Below are 19,912 nucleotides of genomic sequence, written 5' to 3'. Positions count from 1 at the left end.
AAATCAGATCCCTATAATCTGTGCAAAACTCTCCAATGGCTTTGTCAAGCTAGCATAAAATTTGCTCATTACCTTGGTCTATTAAAGCCCTGTATGATCTGACTCCTTCCTAATTCTCTGACGTCATTTGCTACCATTCTCATCCTCCTTATTACTCCTTTCTAGCTCCAATGATGGTCTTGTTTATTCTCAAGCATACCACCTTCATTATACTAGGAGGCCTCTTTTCCCACATCTATGTCCATCAGTAATGTCACCTTAGTTAGGATCTATAAGGAAATACTTTCTGAAGCAGACTCCCCTGCCTTTCACTAGCTTAATCCTCCCCCACCCCCACGGCATTTATTACTGCATGAAGTGATGTGTATTTACTTACTCATTTATTATCTATTCTCCAACTTGAATGTAAATAAAGGAAAGAGATTGTTTTTTCTTATTTATACACTGTACCTATTATACCTAAACCAAAGTGGGCTCTCAAATATCTACTGAATAATATTTTTAAAATGTGGAAGGGCAAAAGTACGAAAAGTAGCAGAAGGTCTAGGCTAGAGCCAGATTTCTATCTCTGAAGTATGTGTAAAAAATGTAAGCCCTCTGAGATAACTTTAAAGTGAAAACAAAGGAGTATTTTTAACTACCTTAATTTTTCACAAATTCTGTTGCTTAAAAAAAAAACTCTTGAAAAATAAAAGTGCAACATTGATGACCAAATTTGGAAAGACTTTGCAATAATCCTACACCAAAAGAAATTTTATTGAAGTATAGATTACTGGTTATTTAAAAATACATGGGAAAAGACAAAAATACACAGAAATTATCATACAACTGATTTCTAAAGTCAATACTCTTGAAATACAAAACAATGATCATTACCCACAAAAGCCAGTTTATTGTTTTAATAAACTGGTCTATAACTCTTTTCACTCAATCTGGTTTACAAATGTTACTGGGTTTTTTCAGTTTTACCCCCAAGATCAGAATTTTGGTTTTTGGATGTATTTACTTTTCGAAATTGTATATATATTTATTTCTTGTAATTAACTGCAGCAACTACAGGAAGTTTCTCTAAGTCACAAGAATTCAGTATGGTTGTCGCTTTGGAAATAGTTGGATTATCTACACAAAGACTCACGTATTGAAAGTCAAAATGCTATTGGATGAAGTATGAAGATTGAGAGCAGGAAGGCTAAGAAAAGATGCTGTTATCTTTTACTGCAGGTCTGCTAAAAATGCCTCCATTATTTACTTTGATACTATTGCTAGAGAAGCAGTTGCTGCCAGACCACAGGTTGGCTATATAGTTGTCCATTTTATATTTACTTTTCTAAAGAATGGTAGACTTTAATAATTAGATTGCTCAATCAAAAAAGCAGAGACTTTTAAATTACCGTATACTTTAACTGTGTGAAATAAATTATTTTCTGAAATGGTTAGCAGCCTTGTCTGCAAAGGCAGTAAAACCCACTTTGTTTCAAAATTAGAAGGCTGACTCAGAGGCTGTTTGTAAGATGCCTAGTTATCTTCTATCATCAAGCAGTCATGAAAGTGGACCTTCATAAACTCAGTAACTTTATAAATGTAAAAATGATCTTATCCATCAACACACAATGTTGAATCAACAAAACAAAAAAAAGTACACTCATAAGGTAGAAATTGGTTTGTATAAAACAAGAGGGTACCTATATCCTCTTATATAACACAAGAGGAATACATATGTAATAAAAGTGATCTACAATAAACTTGTAAAGAGATGATTTTGATTTACATATAAGTCAGCTTAAACTAACATGACTGAGTGATTGGAAAGTTTCTTCTCCTAACATAATGCCCATTCATTATAAGCTAAGCTGGTCTTAATTTCTTATAAATCTCCTATTTTCTTGGATTTATCTACTTCACCCTCATTTTATAGCCATTTAACTTATAAGCTGGGCCTTCCCAGTCTGCCTATAAAGACTCTCATCAGAATTATACCAGATGCATTAAACACAGGCATCCTCTAGTAAAAATCTGCACTTCAAAACAGCTTATGAAGAACCAGCAATAGGCTCTCCACTGTAAATACCTCTCATTTCAAACCATCATAGAAACAGTGCAGTTTACTAACCACTCCTTCATTACAGGCAACTCAGTAGCTGTAAAAGTTTTTCTTCAGTTTCAAAACCTTTCAATACTTGTTAATTCCAAAGATCCGAACACCATGTAGCTGTGGCATTTTGGGGATTAGCACACTCAGGAGAGAAGCTGTGTTTAGGATGAAGTGAGTTGGATCATACTTCGTATAGAAACTTGCCAGAAAATATCTGTAGAAATATAAGTATTAAGAGTATTGTAACATCTAAAAACAAAACTAGGATTTTTAAAAATTTTAAAAGTAGAAAAAAAGGCCATTGAAACATAAATACCTAAAGGTAGAAACATTTTTGAACACTAAAACAAAAGGAAACACTTAGTTTAAGGACCTAACTTAATTTTATTTAGAATTTAAGTATTTTTTAATGGAGCCATATATGCACACTTTGCACTTCTGCAATTATGTTAAATGCATTTAAAAGAATATGTTTGCTACTTAGCATCCTTTAGAGCAGGCTTTCAAACTAGGATTCATATGCTCCCTGAAATCTCAGGTATAGTTTTGTATTTAAGTGTATGTTTTTGAAGAAAAGATCCAAGATCAAAAGGATATATCATATTCTTTTGACGGTTTTGTGATCCACCAAAAGATTAAGAAATGTAAAGCTGTAGAAAATGGGGTTAGTGCACTAGTACAATTAGTATCTTTGAAAGAAAACAAATACTTAATCACCGTTTTAATGGTCTCATTTGCATTTTGTTGACAAACAGGTCTATAACCAGTTTAACTGGAAACTTGAAAGACACTGTTGTAAAATTCCAGTTGTTTTGCTATAACTGAACATACATACATACTCAAAGACACTCAACATCTGAGAATTTGTTTTAACAAGCCTGAGCTATCTCTAAGACCATAAATCATTGAGTCAGAATGTCTAGTTTTACCCAAGGTGTACATCAAAGTACAGACACATCATCTGGCCCCAATATAGATAGAATTTTAAAAAAACTAAAACATTATAACTAAGAAGTTAAGTTTGTATATGGTTGTTTGTCTAATTTGCATGTTTACAGTACACAGGAAAGTATTCTTACAGCTTTTCTGCTAAGTACCATCATTAGGTTCTCATAAGGGGAAGTAAGTGTTTAGATATAGTTAAAAAACAAAAGTTATTTTCAAGACTCATGAAAAATATCAGCCCTGGCTGGTGTAGCTCAATGGACTGAGTGTGGGCTGAGAACCAAAGGATCACCAGTTCAATTCCCAGTCAGGGCACATGCTTGGGTTAAGGGCCAGGTCCAGGTAACCACACATTGATATTTCTCTCCCTCTCTTTCTCCCTTCCTTCCCCTCTCTCTAAAAGTAAATAAATAAAATCTTTAAAAATAAAAAAAATAAATAAATCAGAGAGCTGTATACAAAACCATCTAAACTGAGAAATTCTATAATCTTCCACTTACTTCACTAATGATATAGTCAGAAAATTCTTTCTTGAGAATAATCCACATTCCTTAATCTTTACTCTAAACCCTTTCTTCCTGCTTTCATATACTTCAATGAACAAAATTGGATACCACTTGTATTTAGTAAGCTTATTTAATTTCCCATCATTATCATGGATTTACTCTATAATCTGATATGTTGAAAACAACATTCTCAGAATGGCTTCTCCTTATCATACAGTAGCATATATTCCCTTTATGTCTTCTAATGAAAACTGTGTGTGTAGATTATATGAAAACTACTTGACTCTTAAAAACACTGGACAAGCTTCTAAGAAGATGCAAAACTAAGTGGGAATCAGTATAATAGTGTTCATCTGCCAAAGGGTATACTGGAAAGAGACTGTAGTAGAAGCTAGAAGTAGTTTACAGATTCGTTGGGGCTATTGACTCCAAATAGCTGCAAGGTCTGGAGCAAAAATGCACCTGAGACTGTTTCTTTATCTAAAAATCTGGGATAACATTATACATCCCACCTACCTACAAATAATGATCAAATAGGAGAATGTGAAAGCACTCTGAAAAGTATCAATGCTATATGGTTTTAATGCTGTTTCTTCAGTTATGTAAGGAATTTAATCAAAGAGTACTTGAAATCATCATACCTATGGGTCAAAATATATTTTTAGAAATATGGATTAAAGAATTAAATGTTAGATTCAAAACCATAAAAATCCTAGAAGAAACCACAGGCAGTAAAATCTCAGACATTTCTCGTAGCAATATTTTTTCTGATATATCTCCTTGGGCAAGGGAAACAAAAGACAAACAATTGGAACTACATTGAACTAAAAAGTTGTTGCACAGGAAACAATCAACAAAATAAAAAGACAGCCCAATAAATGGGAGAACATATTTCCAATGATGTATCTCATAAAGGGTTAATATCAAAAATTTATAAAGAACTTACTAAAACTCAATACAAAGAAAGCAAACAATCCAATTAAAAAGTGGACAAAGAACCTAAATAGACATTTCTCCAAAGAGGACACACAGATGGACAACAGACATATGAAAAGATACTCAAAGTCACAAATCAACAGAGAAATACAAATTAAAACCACAATGAGATATTACCTCACCTGTCAGAATGGCTATCATGAATAAAACAACAAACAAGTGTTGGCAAGTATGTGGAGAAAAGGGAACATACTGTTGGCAGGAATGCAGATTGGCACAGCCTCTCTGGAAAGCAGTATGAAATTACCTCAGACAATTAAAAATGGAACTGCTTTATGATCTAGTGATTCCACTTCAAGGAATATATACAATGAAACCCAAGACACTAATTCCAAAGAATATATGCACTCCCTATGATCTTTAGCATTATTTACAATAGCCAAGATTTGGAAGTAGTCCAAATGCCCATTAGCAGATGAGTGGATTAAAAAGCTGTGGTACATATAAACAATAGACTACTACTCTGCCATAAAAAAGGGAATTCCTACCCTTTGTGACAGCATGTGTGGACCTAGAGAGTGTTATGCTAAGTGAAATAAACCAGTAAAAGAAAGACAAGTACCATATGATTTCACTCATATGTGGAATCTAATGAACAAAGTAAACTAACAAAAAAAAATAAATTCAAAGATAGAGAACAGACTGACAGCTGTCAGAGGGGAGAGGGGTTGTGGGGCTGGGTAAAAACGGTAAGGGGAGAGCAATGGGGAAAAAGGCGGGACAACTGTAACAGAAAAGGAAGGAAGGAAGGAAAGGAAGGAAGGAAGGAAGGAAGGCAGGAGGGAAGGAAGGAAGGAAGGAAGGAAGGATTGGCTAATGAAACAGATTTTTAGGTTGTATTTGAGATCTTGCTCCCTGGTTTATGCAAAAAAAAGGTAAAGGGATAAGCAAAAAATAAAAAAACAAGAAACAAAAACAACAACAACAAAAAACCCTCATAGATGCAGACAACAGCATGGTAATTACCAGAGAGGAAAGGGGCTGGGGGAAGTAGAACAATGTGTAGGGGAGATAAATGGTGATGGAAAGAGACTTGACTTTAGGTGGTGAACACACAATACAATAGATGATGTTTCTAGAATTGTATATCTGAAACCTAAATAATTTTATTAACCAATATCACCCCAATAAATTTAATAAAAAATAAAAAGATAGAAATATCGATGTTGTACACAGGTACATCTCAGTTGACCACTTTTGTAATAGCACTTACTGAAAATTCATCATATCAGGCTTTTATACATGTATTATAATTAAATCCTCAACATTTTAGAAATGAGGAAACTGAGGCTTTCAAGAAAATGGTCGAGTGACATAGCTAGAAAGCAGTATAGCTAATATCCAAAATTAAAGCCATTTGAATAACCATTATTCTTGTTACTGTATTTCACTTTGTTAGACTGTACAAATCATTTTTCTCTGACAATTGTTTTAATTGTATAAAAAATTAAAATTTAAAAACTTCCTCAAAGTACTATAAATATACAAAAAACAAACCTACCACTTTATGATGAGTTTCTTCTTTTCATTTGAAAATGCCTTCCCTTACTTGAACATCTATCCAAAACCTAACCTCCATTAAATTTCAGTTTAAGGAATTCTAACACCCCCAAGAAGTCTTTCCAGCTACTGTACACTACATTGACTCTATTCATTTATGTATAAGCTATGTGGTATACAGACTTTGATTAAAATATATGTGAAACATATATTATGTGTAAGCAAATGTACTAAGTGTGAAATTCAAAGCAATCTATGTACTGACAAATTCTTTGCAGAAATAAAACATTAACAAACAAATAATATAAAGTCCATAAACAAGAAATATATAACAACTGCTATGGAAATTCAAAGCAGAGCATTATCACTAAATGTTGGGTGCTCAGGAAAAGACCTCACTGAAGATCTAGAATTCAAATCTTGAAAGAACACTATGACATAAATTAAGAAAGGAGGAGTCATTTCAGGTAAGAGAAGTGATTTGAACAAAGGCATAGAAATAGAACTACACACAAAGTATTCGAGAAATGCTGCTTAGAAGAGCTTGACACAGTGGGAGTTTGGTGGGGCTTAAAATATGAACATTACAAAATAAGGTAGGATTCATTTTGTGGAGGGCCCTGAATATCAGATAATTGAAAATTAGATGCCAGACACAAGGTTAAATGCTTTACATATAAATGTTGTATCATTTATTTCTTATAGCATCAGAATGAGGTAGGTGTCAGGGGCTAGATTTTTATTTATGAGCATATCAAACTGGCTAAGTGGTAGAGGATTCAAGCCAGATCTGACCTATAAATAATAAAAGGGTAACTTTTCTTTTCCCTTAACTAGCAAGAAGAATTTTTAAAACATGCAATACTTGACTATGTAGTCAAGAGTACTGACCTCTTTTCTCTTAGAATGTCAAATAAAAAATGACACCAGCCAAAACAACAATAGCTGCCTGGTGTGAATGAATCAAAATTATACTTTTTTTTTGTTAAATCAGCAAAAAAAATATTTTTTTTTTGCCACAGAATTTGAGTAATTAGTTTATGTGTGCCATAAGATGAAAAAGGTTGAAAATTGCTGCTGTAAACTATTCTTTCCCTCCAAAGCAGTTTGAATATCCAAATGGGGCAGGTAGTCAATGAAATTTGTCTGAATACATCCAAATCCTTGTTTAGAGAGATTAATCTGATAGTGAAATATAAAAGGTTCCTTGTTTAGTTTTCTTGTAAGCAATTTCCAACGATGAACCGAAATGTATTTGATCTATATATCCTAGATCAGTCTAGGCATACTGATGGGCATGTAATGTTGTCTCCATATGTTACTGGCTAGAGTGAAAACCCATTTATCAACAGCTTGTTAAAGATTTTGCCTGTAGTCTGTACTCTATCTGTAGCTATTTATTGACAGAGGTTTTTAACAAACTATTATTTCTAATTCAAATTCAATTTAATAAAACACTAGCTTCCTCTCATCCAATCCTCCTCATAACTACAAATTTCCACTACTTACAAAATTATTGGAGAAATTGTGAAAAACTTCCGTGAGGATGTAAACTGCACTCCATAGTCTAGTTGTTCCCAATGAGTTAGGAGCCTTGCTTTTCCCTGGTCAGGAGTCTCAAAAGGTGTTCCTTTTACAGCATGCAAAAACACATACATCCCCTGAAAAACAAATAAGGGAATATATAATTAACATCTAATACAAAATTGGTATCTATCAATAGGCATGAAGATAGTTCCAGACTATTTGTAACTAAAGGTATATGATTTAACTTACAGGTCAAGTTTTAAGCTTTCATATACTTTTAAAAAGCTGTGGGCAGTTTCTTCACAGTAAAATAAAATTTCCAGGGGTATATAAGTGTTATTTGTTGAAAACCAGTAAAAGGTCAACCAAAAATAACCTGCTTTCACCTTTTATTAAATTGAAAATAAAGAAAAAATAACATCAGAGTAACCTTATATTACCACATTAGATTTTTTAGCACCTTTCCTATTAGGATATAGGGTTGCCTTGCCCCAAATGTGCAGGATAGTTTCGAATGTCATATTAGTAAATCTGATATTTATAAAATTATTTTAAAAACACAAATTGGTAAATAAGCAAATAAAATCTCTATCAGGAAATGGTTCTGAAAATATTTAATATTAGGACTGTCTTTGTCTCAATACTTTTCTTCCAAAGCAACAAAGATGGTTTGATGTAATAGGCATAATGTTCAACTCAATTTGCTTTTACAGTCACTACTGTGCCTCAACAGTGTTTCCATTGTAGTTTTTAAAAACTAAAAAAAAGTTTACCAGAAGTCAATCTGTTCAGTGGTATCTTTAAACATCTTGTTTTGTAGTTAACTAGGAAAAAAAACAATGTATACTAGATTTGGTTTCCTTGAGATTATGATATGATACCCATTTAAATTGATAAGTAGTGCTTCATCACAGGATCACTGCCTGAGGAACTGGTAACAACAATAAAGCCTACATATTATCATGAAACAGTATTTCCCACTAGAAATCATGATGTGATGTCATTTTTTTTTCTACTACCACTTTTAACAAATATATGGGGGAAAATGAGAAAAATTAGTGATTTGAAATTTCATATTATTTGTAAAGGTTAAGAGAACTCTTACTTTAAAAGCTTAGTCTACTTCGTTATTCCATTAGGCAATTCAGAAGTTGTTTTAGCTTCAATAACAGCTAAGCTATATAGAAATGGACTAACATTCAATTGGGTTTAACTCAACATACATTTAATAAGTTGTTCAAATGTACAGGACACAGGACATGCATGCATATATGAAATTGAACAAAAACACAGAGCCTTAAAAATGTTCAATCCTCTGGCAAAGAAAAAAAAAGACACATAAACAGTTAGAATGTAGGGCAGATTTGCTATGAAAATTAAAATCAAGGTACTCGGGAAATGCAGAGGAGGAATAGGTTCCTTGTTGCTGAGGCAGAAGCTTGGTGCTACCTTGTCAACTATCTCATTCTTGAAGGTTCAACTCAAATGACAACTGTTTAGTGATGCCTTCCTCCCTAGTAATACCTCCTAACTGCATGGTTGAATTTTATTGGTAATACTTTTACCATAGCACTATACATATATTGTACTGGAGTAGTTTATGTTTGTTTTCCCATTAGCCTGAATACCTCAGGAACAAGGGCTGGTATACAGCAAGTATTAGATATTAAGACAAGATAACATAAGCCAAGGAATGTCTATTCCATAAGCACAAAGAAAACATTTTCACATGGGCTTCAAAGGAAACTATAAACAGAAACTATATGCTTTCAAATTCCCAAGAGTGTGTGGCCAAAAAAGCTAAGGCTATATTCTAGACTTAGAATTATAATGTGTTAGAATTTCAAAGAGAACAATCCTCTTGTTATTTCTTTCAAACCACATGGACTCACAGTATTCAGAATATATATAATGTTCTGTTTATTTTATATATCCTTCTCAATGAGAAAGAATAAAACCTTATCTGACCATATATATTCTACTCCATTATTTTTATTTTTAATAGTTTTTCTATGAAATTTTAGCGATGATGATTTACAGCCACATCAAAAGAATTAGGAAAAAAGTATGTAGCTCATAGTTAGCCCTTGACAAATATTTACTGATTCAAAATGAAAAGAATTCTCATTCATTTTAAAAGGTAGGTAAAACACTCAGCAGAGTATTAATGCGTCTAAGGTGAATTGTAGCACCAAAGAAAAACATTCACTACAGGTTTCTACTTACTGTATGGTTTTAGAAAGGTAGAGACTGTATTTTTTTTCTAACCAGAAATAACAATTAGGTCTACTTTCCCATATTTAAAAAGCATTTGGCATGTATTTCACATTTTTAATTGGTTTAATGTAGGCTGTCTTCAAAAGAAATTTAAATTTGGAGCCATATAATTGCTACAGCTATGTCTGGTTAGTTAGCTTTTTAGTGTGGTGAAGTCAGCAGTTTGCTTCCCTACATGTTGTCTATTTCCTACCCTTTGTCCATTACCATATATTGTGTCTCAATTTCAGTCAACCAAACTGAAAACATGAGGAGGTGAAATGAGTTCTAAAGTATACTTAATAAATATGTCATTGGAGGACTAATTTATTCAACAAAAATTTAAATGGGTATTTGGAGATATAACAATTAAAAACAAAAGAGATCAACTACTAATTATAAAACTATCATAAATATATGATATAAGAATACAGTATATGAGTTTTCTGGCATCTTGAATAAGGTGATACTTGAATAGAGTTTTCTTGAACAAATAGAAATTAGTCAGGTAGAGCAGGATGAAGGGAATATTAAAATAGGGGAGCCTAAGTACAAGAAAGAGATGAGGGCAAGATGATTTTCAATATTTTAAGAACATAGCTTATATTTGGAGATGGGCTGAGATAACATTAAGTCCCTTTCTTGCCTCTTACACAGTTACAAACTGGTCTTGTATTCCACACAAGGAACTTAGCATTTTACTATGAATGTAACAGGGAATCACTGAAGAATTTAAACAGTGTGACTTGAGCAGACATGCATTTTAAAACTATCACTCTAACAAGCTAGAATGGAAGAGAGTAGAGGAGCACCAAGGAGACCATTTATCTATTGCAGCAATTTTCAAACTTTTTCATCTCATGTCACATATAAACTAATTACTAAAATTCTTCAGCCCACCAAAACATTTATTATATTTTTTGATCTGACAAAAAATAGGTACAATTTTGATTCTTTCACACCACAGCTATTGTTGTGTTGGCTGTTGTCATTTTTTTTTAATTTGACAATCTAAGGGAAAAGAGGTCAATGCCCCTGACTAAATAGTCGGGTATAGCATGTTTTAATAATTCTTGCAGCACACTGGTTGAAAATTGCCAAACTACTGGAGGAACTGACAGAAAAATAAATGCATGAATTACAGCAATGCCAGTGGGGATCAAATTGAGAAACAGTAAAGCAGAACAGACAGGGATTTGCCTAAATGAATAAGAAAATATAGAAAAAGGAGTTACCCTAAGGCTAGGGTGACCATATCTATTAGTTTGCATAGACAACCCTGATTTACACCTATTCTGTTGGAGTAGTTATTACTAGAGATCCCTTTTACTCTAATACAGTCTCAGTTTGGATGCTACACTGTATTAATCACTTTTCCTTTGACATTCAGCTATCTGGCTTGGTTTACTGGGCACAAAGTGGTGCCTTTAAATTAGATTAGGAACAAAGTCAGAGGAACAGATTGTGGGTAGAAAGGAGTGGGTTCAATTTACACTTGTTTGGTTTAATTGCAAGGTGATCTAGTAATATTAATATGGGCATCATTCTTCTACAGGTAGAAACTGAAAATATGGAATAACTTAGAATATATAGAAGAAGAGATGAAGAAAAGAACCTTAGGAAAAGAGGAGGCAGGAAGTGTAAAAGGAAACCGAAAAGATCAGAAATATATATAGGAAAAAGCAATAACATGGAAACCAAAGGAAAAGAATTCCAATAAAAGGATCTGATTAATGACAAATATTTCAGAGAAATTATCATTTAAAAACAGTGTTTGCCCTATCAAAGTCTATTACTGAAAATGGACTAAGTGCACATTCGCGTATTTCTACCACATCACCCTTGTCCTCCTACAGTCAACTTTAAATGCTCTCCAGAAGAAATAAAATAAATATTAATTAAGAAATCTATTTCTCTTACATTTTTCTGTCTTAATTCTAAGTTCTTAACTTTTTAGATATCTTTAAACAAATATGTAGTTAATCTGGATTCAATTAAAAGTCTCAATTAACTGGATTTCTCTTCTTTTATTCCAATGTAATAAGCTGTTAAAGACAAGAAAAGTCACTATCAGGTTTATTTTTTCAACATACAATTCCCAAGGCTGAATAATATGGTCAGTAGAGTTGCTCAAACTTCTGGTACTTTGTAAAGTTATCATATAATACAAAAGAGTGATAACCAACAGGAAGAGGCTAAGGTACCATAAGATGCTGAATCATATAAAATATGATTAAGCTCAAAATTTCTATACAGAAGTAGGAAAGTATACTTATACAATTTATTAACCAAAAAAAGTAACTACTTCTTCTGAAGTATTCTGGTTTATCAATATAATGTAGTTGGTTAATTAGTGTCAACATATTTGCTAAAATGACCTACTGTTTTCTAGATTCTATAAAACCAGTAGAAGGAAAAAAAAGTCTTACTTAGAAAAAGGGCCCAATGTTTAAATACAAAGTGTCACAGAAAAATACAATCCCATTCTAGACTTAAATTCTTCAAAATTGTCATATATATTAAAAATCACTGAACTGAATATTTTCAATGGGTGAATGTTATATTATGTAAATTATACCTCATAAAACTGCTAAAAAGTCACGTTTTCCTTCTTTATAAGAAAACTTTTAAGCTTTTTAAAAAATTGTGTTTAAATACACTTAAATGTACCATATTAACCATTTGTACATGTACAGTTGAGTAGCATAAAGTACATTAGCATTGTTATGCAACCATCACCACCATTCATTTCCAGAACTCTTTGCATCTTACAAAATTGAAACTGTACTCTTAAACAAAAACGCCCCATCCATTCCTCCCCCAGTCCCTAACAATTAAACCTTAAGTTTTCAAGTGTTTTGTATAAGGTGAAATTCTTACCAGATTATGTATAACATTTGTTAAGGTCCAAGCAACAGGAACACTGAAGAAGGGAATACTGAGTAAGACAATATGAAGCAAGCCAACTCCCAGTGCATATGTCAGCCACATACCCCGGCTGTTCATTACCCGGGTATTTGGATTCACCTCGCTGTGGGCAACTCCAACATTCATGTTTGCTCTGTAGGAAAGCAATGAAATGAATAAACCCTGACATAACGAGAAACATATACTCCTAATTCTGACATGATGAAATAAGTGTGTTAACTAGGATTATTTTTCCTAGTTCTGAAATAGAACAAACACACCCTCCAAAATATGCTACTTGCAGATGCTGATAAAGGCAGTAAAGAATTCTTAACATCTGATTTTACAATAAGACAAACGACTTATTTTATGGTTCTCAATGAAAAAAACAGTTAAAATCTCTTTCCTAAAATTTGTCTTCTGGCATGTTGGATTTACCAAATGAAGTAATGGGCAGGAATACTCAAACTGAAAGAGAAAACCTGTATTTTCTTATATAAGGAGAGCAAAGTGAAAACTCAAGAGCTAAATTTATCAACAGAATAAACTAACATAAACAAAGTAGAGCTGACCCAGCCAGTCTGTTTTAAGTAGCCAGACTCATAGCTAATGTAATGTTCTATCCACAAGGAGTAGTCAGAGTTCAAATCACTCCTTTTGAATACTGAAACTGGAAGGAACACAAGATGCTGAAAAATTTACATTTTTTTCTCAGTCTCCTGATAAAATTAAGTCAAAACAATAGCCTTTCTTCTGAATATTTTAACTCTAATCAACTCAGTTTTTTTCTTATCTTTTTTTAGGTTCTCCTTTTCCCCTTTTGCGTTCAAGATGAACAACAACAAACGAAGAACTGGTAATACTTCCCAGTTATCTTAATGATGATGCTTGCTTGGGTCTAAGAATACCTTAAGCAAAATAAAACTGTCCTGAAGAATAACCCATCCATCCCGGCAAAACACTGACCAGTGAGATTTGAGGGGGGAAAGAGAGTAAATTATATTTAGAACAGATCTGATTTTAAAATATATAAACCCTTTCTATTATAGAGTTGGCACTGAGAGAGGAATTTCTCATAACCCCATCCAACAAGTGTTTTCGGAATACATGTCCCCTTCCCTTTCCAAAAAATATCTATAGAACTCAAGGCATCAAGGCTCACAGTGACGACAGTTGGCTACATTAAAACGAAGCTAAAATCTCAAATTTATATTCGTAAATATTTTTATCTAAATACCACCATATAGCATACACTATTTTTATATAGTAAATTATACTCAGAACATACAATCACTTGAGATTACCTTTCCCACTTTCCATATGGGGGGGAAATGCTCCAAAGAGCTGGAAGGCAAAGGTGGTGTGGTACTGACCCTACCCCCCAGTTCACAAAACCTTTCCGAGGAGTCTCCCGCGACACCCTTAAACAATGATTTCAGACAGAGAAAAGTCTCTTGGCTCAGACCCTAACGGTTCCTTGCGGATGACAAGGAGGGGGTCCCTTGCCTGCCAGCTAGCCACCAGCAGCCTTCCCTGACTGTCGGAGCTCCCCAGATCACGGAATTTAGCAAAAGCCCCTGCTGCTACCCCTGCAGCACCTAACCCACTGCCCCTCCCTTCCCGGAGCCGCACATCCGTCAGTGCCGAGGCACGACGACAAACATTTGGGGTGCAAGCCTCAGGGGCCGCTTGGCCAGCACCGCCAGACAGGGCGCTCGGGGGCAGCCGGAGTCCATTCTTCTCCCTTAGGCCAACTCCAGTCAGCCACCAGATCGCTGCCGCTGCAGGCAGCAGTATGTCCCCGCAGCCGTTCGCACCCACTCACCCACCGCCCCCAATCCCGGCTGCCGACTCAGAGGAAGACCAGCTCGGTAGTCACGGCGTCTCTTCAAGACCGAATGCCAGTGGTCGGCTTGAAACGCAGCTTGGCTTAGTTTGCGGAAGCCTTCGGAGCCGAAAGCGCTGTCAGTGGATTGGCTGCTTGCAGTGCCAATCCCACGTTCCCCGAGCGGGGCGGGACTAAATTCAGTGCGCCGGTGCCCGTTCTGCTGCGCGCGCGCTGAGGAGCAATCCGGCGTCCGCGGAGCCGGGCTTGGGCTGCGGGCGGGACGCTGGCTGGTCAGCTAGTGGATGATAATTACCCACCTCGCGCGAGCAAGAAGGTAGTGTCTTGTGGCTAAGGGGCATTCATTCGTTTGTTCTCATAGGCTCGGGGGCCCCCTTCCAACTTCTCCTAGTCTGTAACAGAGCGCCAATGGCCTCTGTGGGCGCCCCTCCCCCCCACCACGGGGCGGGAAGCAGGAGTAGCTGGACCCGCGGCGCGCACACTCGGAGAGCGGTCTCTGAGCCAGTCAGTCAGCTTTCACTGACTAAATGGTGTCTAGGCTTCTGTTGCAGCCAGTTACTCAGATCCTGCTGGGCTCAAGACTTAATGTTGTTTGCTAGGCATAAACTCCAACCCGTGACAGCCATAACGTGTCTTGTGTGTGGTGTTTTATAATACTGTATGTTGTGACACACAAACGGTGCAAGCAAACTCTTTTCAGTTAATGATTTTTATTGGTGTCTTTCTGGGGTTCTCCATACGCTGAAGTTATGCATCTGTATTACGGTACATGCTGAGCAAATGTGGGTACCAAAAATTGATTTTATTTGAGAATGGAGAGGAAAAATAAGATTATTTGGAGTCATATATGAAATCGGATTACATACTTGGAAGTGCACAGTTTGTCAATTGTATTGTTGAAATACCTTTCAAAGTTTCAAAATTGGTGTAAGAGAATGTTGACTATATGTATATATCTTGCATTTCTGTTGGACCTGTGAAACAGTTATTTAAATTATTTCATTGTGTTCTGTGATTTCTGCTGCTTTTTTAGGTACAGTGTTGTCCTTAATCACTTTCCTGGTCATCAGCACTCTTTCAGTAGTGTTTTGATTTCCATCTCAGCAACTATGGAACACTGATTCTTGACATCCATGTCAAGCCATCCTGCATTCTTGACAGCATGCAGGGGTGTCCAAACTTGGCGTCTCTGGGCCACATTGGAAGAAGAACAGTTGTCTTGGGCCACACATTAAATACATTGCAACACGTAATCACAAAAATAATCTCATAATGTTTTAAGTAAATTTATAGTTTTGTGTTGGGCCACATTCATAGCCATCCTGGGGTGCATGCAGTGTGCGGGGCTGCAGGTTGGACACCCCTGCATGCTGTAACTTTTAAGTCTGATATCAATCCTTCAACTTTTCCAAATATGCAATTTGTTGCACATACAGTAGAAGGCTGGCTGTGTTCCAGAAGTTATGCTAGGGATATAAGATTAATGTAAAATCTCTGTCCTCAAAGAACTCTGAACCAGAAGGAAGGGATAGAAGAATAATAGTTAGAATAACCTATGGTAAGTTTTGGGTTAGAAATAAGGAAAAGGTGCTGTAGGAATGCAGAGGAAAAGATGCTTAATCTGTTGGGGGTGCAGGTGGAGGGCCATGAAAAAGTCTTCCTTGAGAAGGAAGAGAACCTTGTGAGCTAAGGAGCAATGAGTACTACCACATTAAGAGAGAGACATTGTATAGTATGACTTTCCTACTGCACATTTGGAGAATAGCGGTGGAGATTAGAAAGAGGTCTGTTTGTTAAGGACTTTAGACTTTGTCTTATTAGTAGTTGAAAATCTTTATAAAATTTTAAGTAGTGTAGCAACATGATAAAACTTACAGACAGAACCCTATAGGTGGTTGAGATTTGAGGCAAAATATCTATTAGGAGGTTATTGCAAAGTATAGGGGGAAATGTTGAGCTGATCAGAGGAGGTAGCTGTAGGTATAGAAAGGAGAGAACTAGTTGAGAAATATTTAGGTAGTAAAGATAGGTAAAATTTGGTGGCAGGATGTAGAGAGTAAGGAGAATTTGTAGAATGACTTTAAGGTTTCTAATTTTGCCTTGTGAGACAAAATGAGCATGGCGTTTGGAGTCAAACATACCATAGTGTGCAGGTGTCTTAAACAAGTTATTAAGCTTTTAAATTCCATTTGTGATAGAGAAATGATAATATACGTAGGGGTGTTATAAGGACTAAATAGGATTATATATACAGGGAGGGACCCCCAAAACCAGAATTTATTTATAAAGAATTGTGTACTCATTCTGTCATGTTTAAACTTCAGTCACCTTCAAAGTACTGTCCATATGATGCAGTATACCTACTGAGATGTTTTTTCCACTGTTCAAAACAGTTTTTGAACTTGTCGGTTTCAATACCTTTTAGTATGCTTCCGCTGATTTTTGTTTTACCTCTTCCAGATCAGCAAGACTTTGAAGACTTTTTTCATCCAGGAAAACAAAAAGTAGTTTCTCTGGGTGAGATAGGGCAAATAGGGAGGATGGGACTCTGGGCAGGGGTGGGGGCTCATGCTGTTTTTTATCAAAAACTGCTGAACACTTTGTGTGGTGCGGCAGGAATGCTTATAAACCACCCACAATGCAACAGGCAAGCATGTTGAAAGAGTCTTCAAAAAAAATTTAGTGAAACCTAATGCAGCCTCTCACAACAAGACCAGTTGGTACACTGATGCAGGTGGGTTCCTAGAACACTCACTTAGTGAGGGAAGCCTGTACTTCACTCTAGAGGATAATTTTGGTTTTCTTCTGGGTCCCTCCTCGTATAAAGTTGCTTATGTTAGCTATAAATTTTATCAAAAAGAAATATAGGACACAGGTTAATTAGAAAAAAATTCTGAGACCAGTTTGAGACATGTTAAATTTATTATGCCTCCAAGTCATCTAAATAATGATATTTTGAAGGTACTTGGAAATCAGGCCCTGTCCTGGAGTTTAGAAAAAAGCCTGGTTAGGTGATACAGTTGAGGGATGATATGGAGGCCAGTTAGAATAGAATGAATACTTGATGTGGACACTGGCCTGCAGTGTCTGCAGCATTATGGATGAGACAGAATAAATTCACAGGGACTACCAAGTCCTGTGGAGGAAAAGGGATGGCATGACTTCTCTCTCAAGGGGAGAGCAAGCCTCCAAGTGCCTCGGCCACCCTCTCAAGAGGAGAGTGCCCCCGCTCCTGCCTTGAGAGGCTTTTATTGGATTCAATTTGCATAGGAATAAAAGGTGTATATGTAAAGCTCATTAATCATTATCAGGCAGTAAGGATCAAACAACAGATAACATACAAAGAACTCTGAGGGCCTATTTTGAGTCAGGGTCAGGTAGCTAAATGGCCATAAAACTTTGGGGAACAAACTCACTTCCTGCGTGGACCCTTATTTAATTGAGAGTGTTCTAAACAAAGCAGGTTTCACAGGATTTTACATATTCTTTCTTAGGCCTAATCGCCCAGGGAACCCACCCTTTTCCATACAGGGCTGCACCTACCACCAGCATAGTTTCAGGCTCAAGTCAAGCAGGGGAAGTAAGGCAGCCAAGAGTTTAAGGACTCAGGCTATGTCAAAGCCAAGGGGTGAGGGTCCATCACCCCTTTTCTGTAGCCCCCAGGTCCTTCCCTGGGGGCCCTTGTGATTGTGCCTGTCTTAGGTCATCCCTCCCTTGAGGAATCTTACGCATCATTGGCTAACCCATCAAGCATTGGGGGCCAGGCAGGGTGAAGTAAAAGGAGTAGAGGCGGTACCCTTGCCAGGGAGATAAGCTTTGTCTCCTTAGTGGCTTATGGTCCAATGGTCACTCACTCAGCCTTAGCCATGGAAAGGGTTACAGCTCCCAAAACCAGGCTGGGCAGTTCCCAACAAATATGTAAAGGGAAGGAGTTAAGACAGTGGTGACTTGCTGGGAAGGAAGACAGTCTTCCTAATGTTTACACTGGCATCAGGAAGGTGCTGATAAAATTTTTTATGACCCTTCATTAGTATTAATGAAGTGCTTGCCATGAGTGAAAAACTGTGATGATTCTGTGTTGCATCCAGGACTCCGCATTCAAAAGTTGTATAGGTTAGGGCAGGGGTGTGAGAAACATCTAGTGAGTGATGCAAGCCAAGTTTTTGAGGAATGTAGTGGAAGGGAAGGGTCATTACTGGTTGGGTGATCAAAAGGACCATGTTATGGATGTTCCTGGAACTGGTTCTATAGTAATAACAGGATTACATTAGGAGGAAATGGAGGTGCAAATAGGGTGGGACTGCTGGCAAAGAAAGAATGAGATTTTTTGACCTTGGTCACTAAGATCAGTGTATTATTAAGAGAAATAACAAAATTTAGTGGAAAGCATGGGGAGGGGAGCAGGAAGATAAATCCTCTTTTAGAAATACTTATTTTGAAGTGGCAGTGACACTGATAGAAATGCCTGTCTTAACTTGGGAAGAGAGATTTCTTTTGGTGATACAGATTTAGGTATCTGTAACTGAGGCTTTGAGTTTTAAGATGTCAAGAGAAGAGAGGGATTGGGGTATGCCCATATTTCTGGGAGGAGAGTGAGGAAAACATGAAGAGATCAAAGAGGTATAGATGGAAACATCCTTCAGAATTTGGGAGCATCATCAATGTTGTGCTTTGGAAAGTCATTGGAAACTTGAAGAGAATCCCGACAGTGGTTGTAGTATAAGCCATTTTGCAAGAGTTTTAGAAAGGACTTGGTGATAGGGAATACAGGTTACTTATTCAAATTTTGGCTTCAGAAAGGAAGGGAGAGTGGTAATTATTGGAATAAAAGTATTGAGGAAAGCATTTTTGTTTTTTTATTTTATTGATTGTGCTATTATAGTTGTCCCAATTTTTCCCTTTTTATCCCCCTCCACTCTGCACCCCTCCACTCCTTCAGGCAATCCCCACACCATTGTTCATGTCCATGGGTCATTGTATAGATTCTTTGGCTGCTCCATTTCCTATACTGTACTTCATATCCACATGGCTATTCTGTAACTACCTGTTTGTATTTCCTAATCCCCTCACCTCTTCCCCTTCCATACCCGCCTCACATCTGGCAACCATCAAAACACTCTCCGTATCCATGATTCTGTCTCTCTTCCTCTTGTTTGCTTAGTTTGTTTTTTAGATTCAGTTGTTGAAGATGTATATTTATTGCCATTTTATTGTTCATAGTTTTGATCTTTTTCTTAAGTAGGTCCCTGTCACATTTCATATAATAATGGTCTGGTGATAATGAAGTCCTTTAGTTTTTTCTTGTCTGGGAAGCTATTTATCTGCCCCTTTGATTCT

The 19,912-nt window shown here is 36.2% G+C and overlaps 2 protein-coding genes across 8 annotated transcripts in view; one reads left to right on the top strand and one right to left on the bottom strand.

The window, feature by feature from the left end:
* Nucleotides 1–735: 735 nt before the first annotated feature.
* Nucleotides 736–14,692, bottom strand: ORMDL1 (ORMDL sphingolipid biosynthesis regulator 1). 4 transcript variants are annotated; one of them, XM_045831012.1, is made up of 4 exons: nucleotides 14,555–14,692; nucleotides 12,703–12,883; nucleotides 7,549–7,700; nucleotides 736–2,306 (listed from the first exon to the last, which is right to left on the bottom strand). In XM_045831012.1, exons 2-4 carry the CDS (start codon nucleotides 12,874–12,876, stop codon nucleotides 2,171–2,173), a joined length of 462 nt encoding a protein of 153 aa, XP_045686968.1. In that variant the 5' UTR covers nucleotides 12,877–12,883; nucleotides 14,555–14,692; the 3' UTR covers nucleotides 736–2,170. The 4 variants fall into 4 exon arrangements, with proteins under 4 accessions (XP_045686968.1, XP_045686959.1, XP_045686982.1 ...); XM_045831003.1 differs by having other exon boundaries at nucleotides 14,547–14,677; XM_045831026.1 differs by having other exon boundaries at nucleotides 14,559–14,677.
* Nucleotides 14,693–14,763: 71 nt separating this feature from the next.
* PMS1 (PMS1 homolog 1, mismatch repair system component) overlaps nucleotides 14,764–19,912 on the top strand; it is an 81,867-nt gene continuing 76,718 nt past the window's right edge. For 3 of the 4 annotated variants that reach the window (XM_045831743.1, XM_045831727.1, XM_045831753.1), the window contains exon 1: nucleotides 14,764–14,891. In XM_045831743.1, coding sequence (XP_045687699.1) covers nucleotides 14,860–14,891 — 32 coding nt within the window. In that variant the 5' untranslated portion in view covers nucleotides 14,764–14,859. The remainder of the gene's footprint in view (nucleotides 14,892–19,912) is intronic. The other variant, XM_045831735.1, reaches the window with a different exon arrangement.

This window comes from Phyllostomus hastatus, unplaced genomic scaffold (assembly GCF_019186645.2).
Source record: "Phyllostomus hastatus isolate PE091 unplaced genomic scaffold, TTU_PhHast_1.1 phas_contig_1, whole genome shotgun sequence".
NCBI classification, from domain to species: Eukaryota; Metazoa; Chordata; class Mammalia; order Chiroptera; family Phyllostomidae; genus Phyllostomus; species Phyllostomus hastatus.
The sequence above is the reverse complement of the archived record's forward strand: the minus strand, read 5'-3'. Positions and strand labels throughout refer to the sequence as shown.

Coding starts and splice junctions, on each gene's coding strand:
- ORMDL1 (XM_045831012.1), bottom strand. CDS start 12,876: ATGAATGTTGGAGTTGCCCACAGCGAGGTGAATCCAAATACCCGGGTA. Junction 7,701..12,702: donor CAAATGTTATACATAATCTG/GTAAGAATTTCA, acceptor TTTGTTTTTCAG/GGGATGTATGTGTTTTTGCA. Junction 2,307..7,548: donor ACAATTTCTCCAATAATTTT/GTAAGTAGTGGA, acceptor ATATTTCTACAG/ATATTTTCTGGCAAGTTTCT.